The sequence below is a fragment of the Schistocerca cancellata genome, chromosome 5 (genome assembly GCF_023864275.1).
Source record: "Schistocerca cancellata isolate TAMUIC-IGC-003103 chromosome 5, iqSchCanc2.1, whole genome shotgun sequence".
NCBI classification, from domain to species: Eukaryota; Metazoa; Arthropoda; class Insecta; order Orthoptera; family Acrididae; genus Schistocerca; species Schistocerca cancellata.
The window spans coordinates 308959495-308978954 of record NC_064630.1 but is presented as its reverse complement, the minus strand read 5'-3'; the positions used below and the strand labels follow the sequence as shown (position 1 = coordinate 308978954).

The 19460-nt window shown below is 45.6% G+C and overlaps 1 protein-coding gene across 1 annotated transcript in view; it reads left to right on the top strand.

Annotated features, from left to right (window-relative positions):
- The window catches only part of LOC126188145 (UDP-glycosyltransferase UGT5-like), a 116794-nt gene that overhangs the window by 54942 nt on the left and 42392 nt on the right, over positions 1–19460 (top strand). Inside the window, exons 4-5 of the mRNA XM_049929646.1 lie at positions 13004–13226; positions 18370–18589. Of these exons, the coding sequence (XP_049785603.1) occupies positions 13004–13226; positions 18370–18589 (443 nt within the window). The remainder of the gene's footprint in view (positions 1–13003; positions 13227–18369; positions 18590–19460) is intronic.

The window sequence follows — 19460 nt, the reverse complement described above, 5'->3', positions numbered from 1 at the left end:
GTCATCCGCAGTTAGTCGGGCTGACGTGATGCACCTGATTGTTCAGCTTCCTCCGCCGTTTTTATTGTTTGGCGACTTCAATGCCTATCATCCCCTTTGGGGCTCTCCTGCATCCTGTCAAAGAGGCTCACTCTTGACGGATGTCTTCAACCATCTCAATCTTGTCTGTCTCAATACTGGCGCCCCGACTTTCCTCTCGGACTCTACTCATACCTACTCCCACTTGGACCTCTCGATCTGTTCTACCACTCTTGGCTGTCGGTTCGAGTGGTATGTCCTTTCTGACACCTATTCGAGCGACCACTTCCCCTGTGTCGTTCGTCTCCTGCACCACAACCCATCCCCACGTCCTTAGAGATGGAACATACCGAAAGCTGACTGGGGACTTTACTTCTCCCTGGCGACCTTTCCGGACCACGATTTTCTCAGTTGTGACAGTCAGGTCGAATACCTCACGGCTGTTATCATCAATGCTGACGAACGTTCCAGTCCTCGTACTACCTCTTCTTCACGTCGCGTTTCCATCCCCTGGTGGAATGAGGCTTGTAGAGACGCTATCCATGCTCGATAACGTGCTTTACGCACCTTTCGCCGCCATCCTACGTTGGCGAATTGTATTGGATACAAACGACTCCAAGCGCATTGCCGTAGAGTCAACAAAGACAGCAAAAAAGCTTGTTGGGCCTCTTTCACCAGCTCCTTTAACAGTTTTACTCCCTTTTCTGTCGTCTGGGGTAGCCTGCGCCGGCTGTCGGGCATTAAGGCCCACTCCTCGGTATCTGGCCTGACTTGAGGTAATGAGTTCCTTGTTGATCCTGTGGCTGTCTCCAACGCCTTCAGCCGGTTTTTCGCGGAGGTTTCAAGCTCCGCCCATTACCACCCTGCCTTCCTTCCCAGGAAAGAGGCAGAAGAGGGTCGGCGACCTTCCTTCCACTCGCTGAATCTGGGAACTTATAATGCCCCCTTTACTGTGCGGGAACTCGAACACGCGCTTGCACTGTCCTGGTCCTCTGCTCTGGGGCCAGATGTCATTCACGTTCAGATGCGGGCACACCTTTCTCCGGCGGGCAAAAGCTTCCTTCTTCATACCTACAATCGCGTCTGGACCGAAGGTCAGGTCACCGTGCGTTGGCGTGACGCCGTCGTTGTTCCTATACCCAAACCCGGAAAGGATAGACACCTTCCTTCTAGTTACCGCCCCATTTCTCTTACAAGCTGTGTCTGTAAGGTGATGGAGCGCATGGTTAATGCTCGGTTAATCTGGATTCTTGAATCTCGACAGCTACTTACCAATGTCCAATGCGGCTTTCGTCGCCGCCGATCCGCTGTTGACCACCTTGTGACCTTGTCGACATTCATCATGAACAACTTTTTGCGAAGGCGCCAAACGGTAGTCGTGTTCTTCGATTTAAAGAAGGCTTATGATACCTGTTGGAGAGGAGGTATCCTCCGCACTATGCACAGGTGGGGCCTACGCGGTCGCCTGCCCATTTTTATTGATTCCTTTTTAACTGATCTAAAGTTTAGGGCTCCAAAACGACGATGGTGTCGTCTGTGCCTTTGTCGTCGGGGCTGCCACCTTTAAATACCGGCTCCTCGACCAATGTTCCAGCTTTACGGCCGAGCTTTTTGCTCTCTGTCAGGCCATTCAGTATGCCTGCCGCCACCGCCATTCATCGTATGTACTCTGCTCTGACTCACTCAGTGCTCTTCAGAGCCTTGGAGCTCCCTATCCGGTCCATCCCTTGGTGCAACGGATCCAGCAGTCCCTCCATTCTTTCGCTGATAATGGTTCTCCTGTCAGCTATCTGTGGGTTCCCGGACATGTAGGAGTGCCTGGGAATGAGGCTGCAGATGCTGCAGCCAAGGCTGCAGTCCTCCTGCCTCGTCCAGCCTCCCATTGTGTCCCGTCATCTGACGTTCGTGGGGTTGTTTGTAAGAGGCTTGTGTCGTTGTGGTGGGATGCTTGGTCATCCCTCCAAGGAAACAAGCTCAGGGCAGTAAACCTCCTCCCAACTGCTTGGACAACCTCCTCCCAACTGCTTGGACAACCTCCTCCCGACCATCTCGTCGAGAAGAGGTCCTTCTGACCAGGTTGCGGGTTGGGCATTGCCGGTTTAGCCACCGCTAGCTGCTCTCCGGTGACCCAGCCCCGCAGTGCCCTTGTGGTCAAGCATTAACAGTGCGCCATGTTTTATTGTCGTGTCCCCGCTTCAGTCAATCTCGTGTTGTCCTGTCCCTGCCATCCACTTTACCGGATATTTTAGCTGATCACGCTCGAGCAGCTGCTCGTGTTCTGCGTTTTATGTCTTTGACTGGCTTGTCCAAAGACATCTAACTTTTTTACTTATTTTATCTACATCTTTGTCAGGACTTTCTGGTGTCCCTCCCTTCCCCTTGAGCTTTACTAGATTCCATGTGCTCTAACAACTGTGACTGGGCGCTAATGACCTCAGTAGTTGAGCGCCCTTAAACCCAACCAAAAAAATCCTTCGCCTTTTTTTAACTTCAAACAAACGTTTTCTTAGTATCAGACGCCATTCTGCCGTCAACATTCAAAGGATGTTAGTGGCGGACCACATGACCAACATTCACACATTTATAGCAGGAACAACAGCTCTCCGGGAGGTGGGTTGTTTCTGGACTAAACTGAAATTTTACATCTTTTAGGTCATGCTTATATAGTAGACGTCTTCTTTCTACATAAAACTGTAGGTATTCCCTCTAGAATCAAGAAAATATGAATAACTCAGTGTCAAAAAGTGAGGTGCTGTTTCAGTAGTAAATGATACAACTGGGTTAGGAAACAGATTGGAATGGGAGATGCAACGACACTGGTGAGAAGTCTTGGGATAAGATATGCACCCATCGTAGTGGGTGGGTGCAGGAGGTACCGTATTAAAACTCGGCGAGAAGTTTCCAAATGATTTATTTGCTTCCACTACAGTGCTCCGTTCACCTTGGTCTTCCATAGGTCCCTGCAATGCTGAGGAAGCACCCCATCAGCCAGTGCTGTCTCGTGACTACCCTGGCCGGCCTGCTGAGTTCCGATGTTGTCAGGGTGGCTGCACCAGCAGCCGACTCAGTGGCCACCATCCTCGTTGTTTCCGCCCTGCTCCACCGGGAGCCGTAGGCCAGCCCTGCTGCTGCTTCTTCCTCGCTGGCGTAACTGAGAATGCAGCAGCAATGACCGCCCGCGATCCGGCGTCCGAATCTGCGGCCCACGTCTCGGAAAGTCTCCAGCATCTGCCGGAAGTTGCGAGGACTGCTCGCAGTAGCGAGCTGAAGAGTGGCCTGCCCTGGTTGGCTGCAGACCTCAAGTCGGCCTCAGAGGGTCGAACCAACGACGCACCGTGGACTCAGACGCTGGCGCCCCATCTGTTGCCGAGTGTAGCCCGGCGGTGTGACACGCCCCGTCGTCCAGGGGAGCTGCCACACTTGAATCAATTTCGTTAGAATTCGGCTGTGCACCTCTGTTTCGCCAAGCGCGCCGCTTTGCGCCACGTATGCGTAACACTTGGGTTGGCCAGTGGCCCTCTTCTACCTGTGACTTGCACCATGGAAATTGCTGTGTGCGTCCTCCCCGGCGGTTCTACACGCCTGTGGCCTCTGTTTGCCTTCACAACTGCTGGTATGCGTAACTTACTGCAATCCGGCCCGCACCTGGCTGTAACTCGTGCTCCAAATATCACACAAAACTAACTTTCACTATCCTAAACGGCGGTGCCACTACATTATTCTCCTCTTCGGAAAGACCGGGCCCCGGGTCATCCTTTAACTAACTCTCCAACTTGTTTGGATTGGCACTTACGACATACTTATTATTAGAAAACTTAGGTGTGGTCTAGTGCTCCTAAGCACATGATATGACAGGGGAAAAGCTGACGCTCGTTCAACCCCATACCTGCGCCCTCGGTATCCAATCTTAAGGGACTTTGACTAGTCCCAGATCCCTCTGGGAAATGGCTTTCCACCTGATCAGAAAGAAAACACATAACAAAGCCAAGGCTGCAATGACACTTGGCACAGAGATGCACAAAATGTTCGTTATTTGCCATTGCATTTCCCTCTACTGTGCGACATGTTGAAGCTGTTCGGCTGATATGCGCCCCTCTTGCTCTAAAATGAACTGGTTTACGGATCTCAACAGACTTGGCTCCAGAGTTTGGTTTAACAAGGTCAGATTCTGCCTTGGCAAAAACTCTAAAGTTGCTTCTGGCCAGTACAGCTGTGGCTGCGTAACATTCAGTTGTGAGACTCCTGAAGCTGACGCTGACAGGTGGAAGGTTGGTCCTGTTATGTTACACTTGGTTCCATTGATTAAAATTCCGCTTCCTTCGAGCTCTACACGTTTAGCTTCCGTAAACACTCCTTGCTCAAAACAACTTGCTACTACTACCAAATTCTCGTAGGTGGAGAAGATCCGATGCATCCCGACCCGTTGCGAGCTCAATTTTGGCTCCGCGATGTCCCTTGGACATTCTATTTCTTTCCCCCAGGCTAAAAATAACTGCACTGTGCACGTGTCCCATATTTGTAGCTTCAGATTTTCCTCCAACATTCACCAATTTTGATTCAAAGTCAACATCGATTTTGTGAATACTTTCATCCTTAAATTTACATTATATGAACTGGTGCAATAAATAACTGTCCTGACCTGGCACTGTCGATAAATAAATATTTAAACAGGAAATCGTACAGCTGTGACATCGTTCAACACATATTTATTACACCTTTGCCGCAAAATTTACTCCGACGCATTTATTTCTCCAGAACTGCCTTCGATTTCTCCTCCAAGACTCCACATACGTCAAACACTACACTTCCTTTTCAGTGACCTCAGGACAGGGATCACCATCGCCCTTCCTCCCTCTTTAAAAGGACTGCTGCCCCTAGCAGGCTCACAATACTCGAAAACACATACAAAATACAATGCCTAATCAATATATGCACAACCAATGATACATAACAAGAAAACAAAAACTACAAATACTCTACTGCTTTCTGGTTCTCAAAGCAGTACTTCATGCTGCACTCTATCTTCTTGGTTTTCTCTGTGCTTAGCACCTCTCTTCACCCTCTCTTTACCCTTTTTCCTTCCCTCTTTCCTTCCTGTGACACGCCTGGAATCACATCCGGGCAACCCTTAAATGGCCGTAACATCCCAATGTGTACTATCGTTGTTCACGTTGACAGCTGAAGCTTAACATTAACGGGGGATGTGGTTTCAACAACTTTGTATGGTCCTTGATACCTCGTGAGGAACTTCTTCGTTTTCCCTTTTTGTGTATAAGGGCTGGACAGCATTACCCATTGTCCCACATTATACTGTGGTAAACTTCCTTTCCGCTTTACTGCGTCTTCCTGCCTCTCCAAAGCCTTTGTATTCGCCTTTTGTAACCATTTCCAGACATCCCGAATTTCCTTGTGAATTGACGTACAGAGCCCTCCTTTCTGTAGCTTCACTAAATCATTTTTCGCCCGTATACTACCTCACATGGAGACAAACCGACATTCCTAAGGACTTCCGCATTGTATGAGCACACAATATGCGTCAAACATTCGTCCCACTGATGGTGGTGAGAGCCCACATAGAAACTCTGCATCTTCCCTATTGTTCTGTGAACTCATTCTTTCCTTCCCTTGGCCTGTGGATGCAGCGCTCTCGTCCTCAACTTCTTTACATTCAACAATTCACACAGTTCCTTCATTAAATCCGACGTGAAGTTGGTCCCTTGGTCAATAATTCAATAATTATTGTCTCCGGTACACCAAACTTCAAAATCCAGTTGTTTACTAACGCTTGCGCGAGCATTGGTGCTTGTTGATTTGGCATAGCCACCATCTCCACTTACCTCGAAAAATGGTCTATTATTGTCAGAACGAATGTTCCCCGATGGTGTTCACCTGAAAGGTCCCAAGACATCGATCCCCAGCATAGAGAATGAAGATTCCGCTTCCATCAATCGTTGTAGCTGTATCTGTTTCCGGCTCAAATCTGCTCTTTGCGCACATGGTATACAATTCTTTACAGATCCACAGCTACTTTCCTACCTCTCCACCAATACCTCTCCGCCACTCTCCTATTCGTCGCTCTACACACTCCGTGGCCGGATAACACGTGATCATGTGCTTCCTTTAAAATCTCACCCCCCAACTTCCTTTGCACAGAAGACTGTCGTACACATTAAACTGTGGTTGTGTCCGATACAATTTACAGTCGTTGTCCGCGTCCTGTAATTTTTGCCATACTGCTAAGTCATAACCTATGACTTCTACTTTTGCCACCTTCCTACTTAGTGTATCCGCATAACCGTGCTTCTTCCCAGGCTAGTGCACCACCTCGTAGTCGAATTCACTAAGCCTCAAAACCCATCTAGCGAGTCTTGTGGACGGATCATTCAACCACAACTACTACTTCAATGCAGCATGATCTGTCACTACCCGAAATCTCCTCCCATATAAATAACATTTTAAATATGTGATTCTATAGATTACGCTAAGCATCTCCCTCTCTGTTGAGTAATTCTTCTCTGCTGCATTCAACTGCCTAGACGCATAGGCTACAGGATGTTCTTTTCCATCAATTTCCTGACTAAGAACACACCCTAACGCTAGATTCGATGCATCGCATGCTAGTATAAACTCCTTTTCATAATCTGGAAACACGAGAAATGGACTCGTTGTTAACACTTCTTTCAGCTTGTCAAACGCTTTTTGACACTCTTCTGTGCACTCAAATTTCACTCCCTTCCCTAACAATCGCGTCAACGGCTGTGCTAAATCAGCAAAACCCTTCACGAACTTTAGATAGAAATTTCAAAATCCGATGAATGATCGCACTTCCTTAACCGTTTTCGGTTCCCGAAAATCCCTTACAGCCTGTACCAACCTCGGATCTGTTCGCAAACCGTCCTTACTGATAATGACCCAAATATTTTACTTCTTCTAATACAAAATGACACGTCAAACAAGCTGTTCTTAACCTCATAAAAACTTCCCTTAACCGGTGTCTATGTTGCTCCATACTACCTGAAAACACTGTCATCCAAATAGACCAGACACTGCCATGGTTTCAAACCACTCAAGACACTGTCTAGCAACCTCTGAAACGTTTCTGGAGCGTTTTTTAAACCTAATGGCATTCTAATGTAGTGGTAATGGCCTCCAGGTGTAGAGAAGGCAGGTTTTGAATAATCCTCTGGAGTCACCTCTAAATGATGATAACCACTTGTCAAATCCATCGTAGAAAAGTACTGGCACTGTCCTAAGTGCTCCAAAGTCTCCGATATGTTTAGAATGGGGTATGCGTCGGTTGCTGTCTTATTATTGAGGTATTGGTAGCCACAACAGAACCTGTATTTCTTAGTTGCATATGTATATTTTTTTAGCACAACGACAATGCCTGCTCCCCAGCAACTATTACTATGCTCTATAATACCGTCCGCAAGCTGCTGATCAATGAAATCCTCCACAATCACCTGCAAATGCCTCGGTATCTTTTATGGTTTACGGTAAAAAGGTGCTTCATTCCCTGTTGGTATCCTATGTTGGACTATGGGAGCGCCCTTAGGTGGGTCTTGGGCCCACTCTGCCGTTTAACGCTTGTCCACCTCTCGTATCTCCACTTCTCCATCCTTCACGCTGCTGATTTCCACCCCTTCCTCTATTCCTCGGTAACTGGGTGTATTGCCTCTGAATGTGTCCCGTACGACCACACTTACAACATTTTATACCCGCTGCAAGTACTGTTTGCCTCTCGCGTACCCCAGTTGTCACGTCTATTTCCTCACATTGAATTGCCAGCTGAATGGCCGAATCCAAATCGTTCGGAGTCCCTTCACGCACGTTCCGTGACATATGCGCCGGTAACCCTCTCAAAAATACATAAAGTGCCCTTTGCTCGGCCTCCTGCAACAGAACACTATTAGCTTCATCGCTCTGATCCACCTCGTAAGTACACTCATTAATTTCCCTTATCCTCTCCGCAAATTTCTCGACCGTCTCCCCCCTGTCTCTTTGTCATTGTACTTAACCTCTCTAAAGTACCGAGCGCTATTCTGTTTCTTGTACCTTTGCCAAAGCCCTTCCTTTAACTGCTTAAACTGTCCTGCCTTCCTTAAGGCCTCGGAACACCTTACTTATGTTTTCGTTTCACCCGTTAATTTAATCTTGGCTATATGTAACAACTGCTCATCAGACCAACCATTCATCACCTCTGAAGTCTGTCCTCCACAAACGAACGCACATCCTTAGGTGCCTTGGCAGAAACGGAATAATCAAAGTTGCGACGGCTGGATCAGTCTCCTGCACCCTAGGCAACGACGACTGACAGATGCGGTTTCCCGCTCACTTCTAAATGTTAATTCATTCTCAACTGTGCAGTGTCTGCTGTCAATTGTGGTACTTTTTCCAACAAAATCCGTACCGCTTCTGGTTCCGACGTACCTTGCGTCCTTGACTCTGCCATTGTGTTGCTTTCGTTTCCAGTTAGTCATTTTGTTTCGGGATTAAGTACAAGAATAATCTGACTTACACCTCCGTATCGTCATACTTAGTGTCATAAACCAATACAAAAGTAATCAAATGTCACGAAAAATATTACTGCCTCAAATACACTAACACTCTGACAACAACAAAATAGTATGTCTACGCAAAACATTTACAGTGTGGCTTTCAACAATTCATACTCAAAACACAAACAAAAAGAAACAAAACGTCCAACACTCAAAAGAACAATTTTGATAGCACTCACATCATCTTGTGACTGTACTGCAGGCGGTGGGCTCGAACGTCGTACTGGACAGACGTCGTCCGCTATTCTGACACCAGATGTAGTGGGTGGGTGCCAGAAGGGGCGGTATTAGCACTCGGCAGGGTATATAGGGGCAATGCATTGGCGGAGCTGTCATCTGTACTCAGGTGATTCATTTAAAAACGTTTGACGCTGTTATGGCAGCACGACCGGAATTAGCAGACTTTGAACGTGGAATGGTACTAAGAGGTAGTCGCATCGGACATTCCACTTCGTACATCTTAGGGGAATTTAGTATTTGGAGATCCACAGTGCAACAGTGAGCCGAGAATACTAAATTTCAGGCATTACCTATCACCTTGAACAATGTAGTGGTTCACGGCCCTCTCTTGCCGACCGAGAGAAGCGCCGTTTGCGTAGTCAGTGCTAACAGATAAGCATCACTGGGTGAAACAATCGCAGAAACGTGTGGGAAGTGCGAAGAAGTTATCCAGTAGGTAAGTGCGGCGAAATTCAGCGTAAATGGGCTATGGCTGCAGACGATCGACTAGAGTGCCTTTCCTAATGGCACGTCACCTGCAGCGCCTCTCCTTGTCTCGTGACCTCATCGGTTTGACCCTAGACGACGGGAAAACAAAGAACTGGTCAGATGAGTCCAGATTTCAGTTGATAATAGTTGATGGCAGGGTTAGTGTGGCGCACACTACACGAAGCCATGGACCCAAGTTGCCAACAAGGCTCTATGCAACTTGGTGGTGACTCCAGTTTGGTGTAGACTTCGTTTACACAGAATGGATTGCGTCTTCTGGTCAAACTAAACCGATCACTGACTGGAAATGGTTATTTTCGGCTACTTGGAGACCATTTATAGCTAATCACGGACTTCATATTCCCAGACAGAGAATTTTTATGGATTTCTATGTGCCATGTCTCTCAGCCACAGGTGTTCGCGACTAGTTTGAAGAACATTCGGAACAAATCGAGCGTATAATTCATTCACCCAAATCAATCCCATGGAACATCAATAGGACATAATCGAGAGGCCAGTTTGTGTTCAAAACACAGCTCGGGCAACACTTTCGCAATTATGGACAGCTACAGAGGCAGCATTACTCAGTATTTCTGCAGGACACTTCCAACGGCTTGAGTCCACGGCACGTTCAGCTGCTGCACTTGGCAGGACAAAAGGTTTCTCATGACACTTGTCACCTCAGTGTATCAGAGAGACGAGAAAAGTAGTGGAGTGGATAGTACTCAGTAAGACGGGTGTTTGGTCACCAAAGGAAGTTCTTCTGTGGATTTCAAGAAAAATAAGACTGGGAAGATAAACTAATGGAATACAGGCACGTGGCATAAGATGATATGCAGGAGCGACACTGATTAGTGCCGCTGAATATAGCATTGCATGGAAATATGTAGACGAGGGTTTCATTCAGTAGTGGACATCAAACTGATTTGTGATAGTGGTCACTAAATATTGATCGAACTCTTTGTTTTTACCCCTCAGAAATTTTAATTTGCTCCTCAGGAGGTAATTACTTCCAGATTGAAACCCACTATTCTAGCAAGATTTACATGCTAAAGCATCGAAAGTCTTAAGTTTTTCCGCCAATCACAGCATTAAATGTTTAAGTTCCGAAGTTCTTGTTTCAGTTCTCACTGGACAGTAGATTTCTTTGTCCCGTTGGTCGTGCTCGTGTAGTATTGTCTTTCGTATGTGCTGTGAAACTGAAATTGGTTGTGTTGTGAAACGTAAGAGCGGAAAACCGGTCAAAAGTAGGCAGAAACATTGTGTTTAATCCCGTGGTGACCTGATTAGGAAAAAAATGCGTCTCTAGCGATACAGTAACTACCAAACAAGTGAGTTTGTCGGAATTTGTGTCAAGTGTATTAGCTGTGAAGAAAAACAGAAAACGAGACGCTTTTGTGAAAATTCCTGTGAGGCTGCAGCACAAACTTAACAATCGTGCGCGAGTGTACACTAGTGGACGTGATTGTCCTGGGCGAAGGAACATTTAGCGCTATGTTTACCTCCGTGTGAAACTTTCTATTAACATTACAGAATAATTCATTGAATTTTTCGACTGTTTCTTCTAATTAGTCCAATTTATGGAAATCGTAGTACTCTATAGCTTCAAATATTAGTACTAACTCAATGACGTTAATGTGTGAGACGCTCCAGTCAGGGAAGCACATGTCCGTCCGTTCTTCTTCGTCTTCGAAGAAAACCTTAATTCTTTGCAACTGGCCCAACAGAGACCTATAGAAATAGCACATAAGGAGTTGCCTTAACCAGGGACTACGTCTAGTTCTCAGCAACCTCCCTGATATAGCTTGTCATTTGTTCGCAATGCCGCTCAATAATGCAAATTGCCGTATGCTGTAGCACTAACATGTAGTCAGTCACTCCTGACGAGGTTGATGCTGGCATAACCCATATACACGTCAGTTCGCCACTCCTCGCGCAAACTATGGCGAATACTTGTACATTGTAGTAGGGACGTTCATGATTTCGGAACAATGGACATAGACAATCATTTTCAAGTCGGCAGTCCGGCCTCTAGCAGATGGAATCGGACCGAGACACGGGAACAAATCCCTTATGTGCTGTAGCGACTTGTCGGCACTGTGGAGAAGTCGTACAGTCATCCGCACAATGCAGTGTACACATGCCGTGGCCACATGCAGTTTAAGCTCACCGCATCGTTACTGTCATCCGTCCATTGCTTCCCCAAAGTTGTCACTATTTTGCCACTCTGCGAGGATCAAAATTTCACGCCGTGACACGTTATCTGAAAATCACTCGTGTGCTATGAACATATTAATAAAACATATTGAGCGTTATTCCAGTTTATTGCATAGTAAGTAACGTAAAAATGGAAAATATTTTCCACCTTGGACTCAATCTCACGACCCTCGAATTACCGTTTTTTTACTGCTTGCGCTCCGCCACTCGCCACGTGGGAGCGAGACTAACAAAATGGCTCAAATCTCGCCTGAGACACGCCATAAATGCTACATTTCTTTATATGCTAGGGTAGCTGGTGCTCTCAGTTCTGCCACTTTCAATTCTGGCAAAGTCCTGCATATACCATCACTACAGAATAGGTCATGACGAGTAGACACGATCCCTTTGTGAAACGTGCACTTCTTTTGTTACATTCCAGCAACCACGCCTGTGTCGCTAAATTCATGGAACGGTGGAGTGCATTGACGGCTGCTCTGCAGCGTTACTCAGTCTTAAACTGCTACTCACATCTCATAGCCTCATTCTTCAGCTTCATAATGACCTGCCTATCGTTGCTTTAATGGTCATAGCTATGATATTTCGGCATTAAGTGCGCTACTATGCGAAATTAGAACAGTTAGCAGTGAAAATTAGGAGTCAATGAGTTTTCGGTAGGTTCATGTTACGTCATACATCGTTGGGAACTAAATGCAGCTAACGTCGAATTTTTCTTTAAACTTGAAATGCTTGAAATGAGCTGCATATTTTAATGTAGAAAAAATGGATTATATGCAAAGCACCCACTTTAGCTCATGCTCACAATGAAAGTGAAATATTCATAACTTCACTCATATTTCAAGTGGCTTAACATAGAAATGAGTTTTTAGTAAACACGCAAAGTGGACAGTATTCTGCCATACAGTTAACATGCAGCACTTCTTATATGTTGCAGTGTGAATATCTACAGATCTTTTCAATGAAATAATGTAATTAATTAGTTGTAATAAGGTGGTGAAAGACTGAGTGTGGGTTTCAAATAAAATGAGTGAATAAGATGATTTATTTTTGTACAGAGCACGAGTTTTTCATAAGCTGTTGACCTGACTTATTCTACATTGTTTGTTTAATAATACTATTTCGAGGTTACGTCAGTTAAAACCGCATTAGTATGTTGGTGAGATGTTTTGGTTAAAGTAGCTAATTCTAACATGCCATCAGGATTATTGAGAAACACTACAGAGCCGTGCATTACACTGTATGAAAACTTGAAATTGTTGTGGACAAGTTGTCACTCCACAAATGACCAACAAATTGCTCTGGGTATAAAGTGGATGAGCAGTGTGTGGATTAGACACATGTGAAGTAATGAAAGCTGTTAAATATTGTTCAGTCCTCAGTACAGTGGTATCTGAAACAGAATATTTGCGATTGAGAACACTTTAGCAATAACAATCTGGAATTGTATTTTTTCAGAAGCTTTCACCACTAAAATTTCTCATAGAATGTTTGTTTATTCGCAGGACATCCAGGAGTTCATGAATGGAGCAGAACATGGAGTAATTCTATTCACACTCGGTTCGACAATATCAGCAACGGATTTGCCAGCAGAGAAACGGAAGGCCATAGTGGAAGCGTTTGCAGAACTACCTCAACGCGTACTATGGAAGTGGGAGGACGATGAGTTGCCAGGAAAGCCACCCAATATGATGGTGCGCAAGTGGCTGCCCCAGTATGACATACTAAGTAAGCAAATAGTGCAGTCACGTTTCTTACATTGGCGAGGTATTTTTAAATTCGTGAACTCAACAATCGAGTCCATACGACTTACCACAATCTACAGTACATGAAATAGATAAGACATAGTCCTTAAAGTTCGCCATCTAGCACAAAGGTTTCTTCCTCGCTCGAAGCTGCACTTGCTGATAGCTTTGTATTCCTAGTCAGAATTCGTTGATAGAGCCCTTGTATAATCAGAAACTGCCTTATTATGTTTCTAGCACTAGACATTAAACAACTACTGCGGCGCTGCTGGACACGGTATTATTCGAACCTAACGTTGGAATGGATGGACAAAATGCTAGGGACAAGAAATCTGTTAACTTACAGGGATTCAGAATATGAGTTTGTAACATGGGTGGTTCCGCTTTCGCTCTGAACTTGACTGTAGCCACAAGTAGTAGCACACCTCTTACACCTTACAGCTATCAACATGCGACGTATCACAGTGGGTGAAGGTAAATAGCATACAGGAAATTCCTTAAACACGCATGGTACCTTGTAAATAACCCGTAAGAATAAGACTGTAAGTCAGTCACTAAATGCCTGAGCGTGCGCCAGCAGTGCGCCCACTAAAATTCTGCGCTCTTAAGTGTCTTAGCTACGCTAAAGGCTTCAGATTCTTTGGACAGACGGAGTTTTAGGATGGGGAAGGGGTTAGAGAGGAAACAGTTGCCATGCGATTGACCCCCCCCCCAACCCACCCCCATTTACGACTGTAGATTCAAATGAAGTTGAGTATATTTAAATATTCACTGTACGTTAAGGTATAACAAACAATGCTTTTATATTTTGCGTTTGATTATTGGTACGGTGAGGATGCCTAATTCCATGACGTCCACAATACCGTGATACTTAGCTCACTGTGAAGGTGAAGGGCACCGTGAGTTACTTTCTGAAGCACTCAGTGCAAGTGGTCTACTTTCCAGTTCTACAGGGTATTCAAAGCTTTTGTGTCCACAACCGATTATATTGAGATAGGGTACCGATGGTCGGAAATACATGTTTGTGTTATAGATATAGAAAGCGAGAACTGCATAACAACACAGCTCATAGTAATTGTTCAAGCGATGACCACCAGTCTCAATGCATGTATTGCAACGGTGCATTCAGTTCTTCCACACACTCGCATAGAGTTCGGGTATCTATTGTACACTGGAACAGGCAGTGGGTGATACACAGACCACATTCCTGACCACCAGACAGACGTACTGTACACAGCTTAGCGCATAACACGTATTTCATGTGATGACCGCATGCATCGCATCGGCGCATTAACCTGTGCCGCACGCACACCACTACCCCTGTGTCGGTTGTCCGTTGCATCAGACAGCTTGTGACGTGTACATGGTGATGTGTGTTACTGTGTACAGTGAATGACGCGTAATCAAAGACGGAACGTTACTCATCACGAAAGATAGCTAACTTACAGGATGTAGTGCCTGAAAAGCAGCAGAGAAAGCTTTCCAAGCAGGTGTCATCCTAACTGGAAGAAGTTTATCTATGTGGATACCAACTTACAGGAGATGGAGTCTTCCGCGCAACAGAGCCGACCAACCTACACACTTACCTCCATTACAAAATTAACGATTCCTGGTTCTGGCAAAGCTCTTTCCTCTAAATTAGATACAGTACCTCTTTAGTTATAATATCCACCCACCTGATCTACAGCTCTTCTTTGCCACCACATTTGAGGATTCTTGCGCTAATCTATTTCAAGCCCTGGAAATCAAATATCTGACACAAAGTTCAAATAACTTACGAGAATGCAGCCGGGTGACGACGTCGAACAACCCCAATATTTAAACGGGAGCACACCCTGCTACACTCCTGGAAATGGAAAAAAGAACACATTGACACCGGTGTGTCAGACCCACCATACTTGCTCCGGACACTGCGAGAGGGCTGTACCAGCAATGATCACACGCACGGCACAGCGGACACACCAGGAACCGCGGTGTTGGCCGTCGAATGGCGCTAGCTGCGCAGCATTTGTGCACCGCCGCCGTCAGTGTCAGCCAGTTTGCCGTGGCATACGGAGCTCCATCGCAGTCTTTAACACTGGTAGCATGCCGCGACAGCGTGGACGTGAACCGTATGTGCAGTTGACGGACTTTGAGCGAGGGCGTATAGTGGGCATGCGGGAGGCCGGGTGGACGTACCGCCGAATTGCTCAACACGTGGGGCGTGAGGTCTCCACAGTACATCGATGTTGTCGCCAGTGGTCGGCGGAAGGTGCACGTGCCCGTCGACCTGGGACCGGACCGCAGCGACGCACGGATGCACGCCAAGACCGTAGGATCCTACGCAGTGCCGTAGGGGACCGCACCGCCACTTCCCAGCAAATTAGGGACACTGTTGCTCCTGGGGTATCGGCGAGGACCATTCGCAACCGTCTCCATGAAGCTGGGCTACGGTCCCGCACACCGTTAGGCCGTCTTCCGCTCACGCCCCAACATCGTGCAGCCCGCCTCCAGTGGTGTCGCGACAGGCGTGAATGGAGGGACGAATGGAGACGTGTCGTCTTCAGCGATGAGAGTCGCTTCTGCCTTGGTGCCAATGATGGTCGTATGCGTGTTTGGCGCCGTGCAGGTGAGCGCCACAATCAGGACTGCATACGACCGAGGCACACAGGGCCAACACCCGGCATCATGGTGTGGGGAGCGATCTCCTACACTGGCTGTACACCACTGGTGATCGTCGAGGGGACACTGAATAGTGCACGGTACATCCAAACCGTCATCGAACCCATCGTTCTACCATTCCTAGACCGGCAAGGGAACTTGCTGTTCCAACAGGACAATGCACGTCCGCATGTATCCCGTGCCACCCCAACGTGCTCTAGAAGGTGTAAGTCAACTACCCTGGCCAGCAAGATCTCCGGATCTGTCCCCCATTGAGCATGTTTGGGACTGGATGAAGCGTCGTCTCACGCGGTCTGCACGTCCAGCACGAACGCTGGTCCAACTGAGGCGCCAGGTGGAAATGGCATGGCATGCCGTTCCACAGGACTACATCCAGCATCTCTACGATCGTCTCCATGGGAGAATAGCAGCCTGCATTGCTGCGAAAGGTGGATATACACTGTACTAGTGCCGACATTGTGCATGCTCTGTTGCCTGTGTCTATGTGCCTGTGGTTCTGTCAGTGTGATCATGTGATGTATCTGACCCCAGGAATGTGTCAATAAAGTTTCCCCTTCCTGGGACAATGAATTCACGGTGTTCTTATTTCAATTTCCAGGAGTGTATTTTCAAGGAGGAACTGCAACAACGCGTACGTCGGTTAGAGGGAATTAGTTTGAATGACTGATACCCTAGTAAGTTTTGATGTGGCCTTTCTCGTGTGTCTGATTAGTTACGGTTGACTGAGGTTAGGTGCTGACCTAAAGAACCCATTTCGACAAGTTGACTTCCACGTTTTATTCAGTGACATTGCGAGCAGACAGATGGAGTTGGTATGGGAAGCAGGTTCTCAAATACTATTGCCAATTTGTTCATGGAAATTTCGAAGAACGTGCCTTGCAGTCGACGCCTTCGAAACATGCATGTTTTTTTTCCAATAGGGAGACGATTTTGTTCGTTGTTTGACCTTAAGGCAGTGTGAATTTGAACTACTTTCAAGAACACGTGAATTCAATCGACCCGAATATTCCTTTCACGATGAATGTGGAAAAGGAAGACTGTCTACCCTTCCTTGACGTGTTGGTCAGGAGGAACGCGGGTGGTACGTTGCTACATCCTGTTATGGGAAGCCTACTCACACTGATTAGCGTCTGCAGGCTGACAGTTGTCACCATCCAGCTCAACATGAAGGGGTACTCTCCGTACCTTGGTTCACAAGGCCCATAGTATCTCGTACCCTAGGAGTTTGTCAGCTGAGTTATCCCATATCGAAGTCGCCTTTGGTTAGAATGATTAATGGAAACTATTTCGGACAGGACTGGTCGTATTTCGTGGAAATATAACGTTAAGTGTGTTTTTCGACCACCATTTAAGATTAGGGTCCTTTCAGTTTTCGTAAATGTGTGTACCGTATTGCTTGCAGTTGTGGCATGTCATACATTGGTACATCAGGGTTGTGGAGATCCGGTGTGCTGAGAATAAGCAGCACACATGCTTAAAACAGCCAACTAAATCCGCCATTGCAGAACATTTTCTTGACACAAGTCGTCCTGTGCAAACAACACGGAGATTCTGACATGCACTACTAGCTATTGGGACAGTGTTGTTAAGGAAGCTGTTAAAATGAAATTAGCAAGCAACGCAATAAATAGAGATGGTGATTTTTGTCTGAGTTATGAATGGACTCATGCTCTCACTTGTCAGAGGAACAGAGTTTATGCTACCTCGCCCGTTGATTGTTAATTTCACTATCGATTATCTTTTACGTCGGTCATCTTCGGTTTGTGATGGCGCTAGAGTTTTCAGTGGACTATCTTTTAGGAGTTTCTGGGAAAACCGAGGTTTTCAGTCCCTTGCACAGAGCTTCCTTGCTGCAGTTTTGCCTTGAAAATTATATGGTGTGCTCCTGTCGAAATATCGGCGGTTGTCGATGGTTTCACCCGGCTGCATTCCCCTAAGTTATCTGAACATTGTATACGCATAGAGAAATTAAGGTCTCACATCTGGCACACAGTTCTAATTTAATATAATTAAATGGTAAATGACCAAACACTGCCAAGTACTTTCTCTTCTAAACCTCTTTAAAGCCTTAAGTTTCAACTTTTCCCACACAAAAGTTATATGTTCAGTAGTAAGTTTATCGGCACAATCCCAAAAGCCAAATGAGATTTTACTTTGTATAAATTTACGTTAAAAAGTTGTAAACGAACTGATATCATAAATGAGAGTTTCTCACATTCCGCATTTAAAGAATTGGGTTGGCTATGATACATCGATCACCTAACCAATAGGTAGCTCATTGCTTCCAGCTGTACCATTTCCTTTAATGGTTACCCTACTCAAACGCACAAACTTTACAAATGTTCTGCATTAATCTCACATTGTGAACTGGTGTATAGTCACGACACTGTTCCTTCCATAGTTATGTAATGAGACAAAACATCGGAGGTTTCACCCTTTAAAGTAAATGTCGTATTTTTTCACAGGTCATCCCAAAATGCGACTGTACATTTCTCACGGAGGTCTGATGGGAACGATAGAAGCCATTTACAATGGGCTACCTATGATAGGCATTCCGCTGTGGGGCGATCAGCCTTCTAACGTAATGATGTGTGTGAGGAGGGGCGTCGCCCGTCTGCTCCGCTTTCACGAAATATCGAAACAGTCGCTGTTGCAGAACATAAGAGAGGTGATCAACGACCCAGGGTGAGTAACAAGTTAATATTTTTGTGTTTTTGTTTGTGTAGCAATATGTTGCTTAGTACTGAAATGAAAAAGTAAGGAAAATAATTTGATACATCTTTAACGATGTTGCGTAGGTTTACTTTTAGCGAGATGTTTCGAATTGACTTTAGACATTGTAGATTGTTAGCAAAGTCACAATGTCCCATAGAAGTAACCTGTGATGTTGACAGCTATTCTTAATGGCAGGGTGTAATTAACTGAATCACATAAAACAGGAGAGAAACTCCTTTTTATTTTATGGTCTTCATGTAATGCAGAATTAACTCAGTTTCTGGTGATTTACGTAGTAAAAAACGTGTTTGATAATGTCATGTAACATTTACTTTTGGGCTAAACTAAATTTTGACGTGTCAGTAATTCATTAACTAACGTCCGTAGAAAAACCATACTTTCGTCTGAATGAAGACTTTCGGAAAATAGTTTTTAAACCCTTTCAACTTGAACATGTTTCCACTGCCCTTTTTTTATTGTTCGTCAATGTTATGAGTAGAGACCGGATTATGCGCATCATGAAAGCCTTAAAATATGCATGCAAATATGCATGAAAGATGCTTGAAAATGCATGAAGTGTCGAAATGTGCAAGATCAAAAATAAAAAAGTTTGGTAGTTACTGCGTGCATTATATTTCGAAGTCGAACCTGTGCATATCAATTACGAGGAAGATAGCCGGCCATATTAAAAATCGGTACATTTAGAAGGGTGATATCATTTTTCGAATACTTTCTGGTAGAGGTTACGAAGGGGGCCTTTCTGGGATTTTCTAAAACTTTGCATGATGGGGACGTATACAGTGTTTCAAGAATTGTTCCTCCTCTGATATTGGGTGTAAAG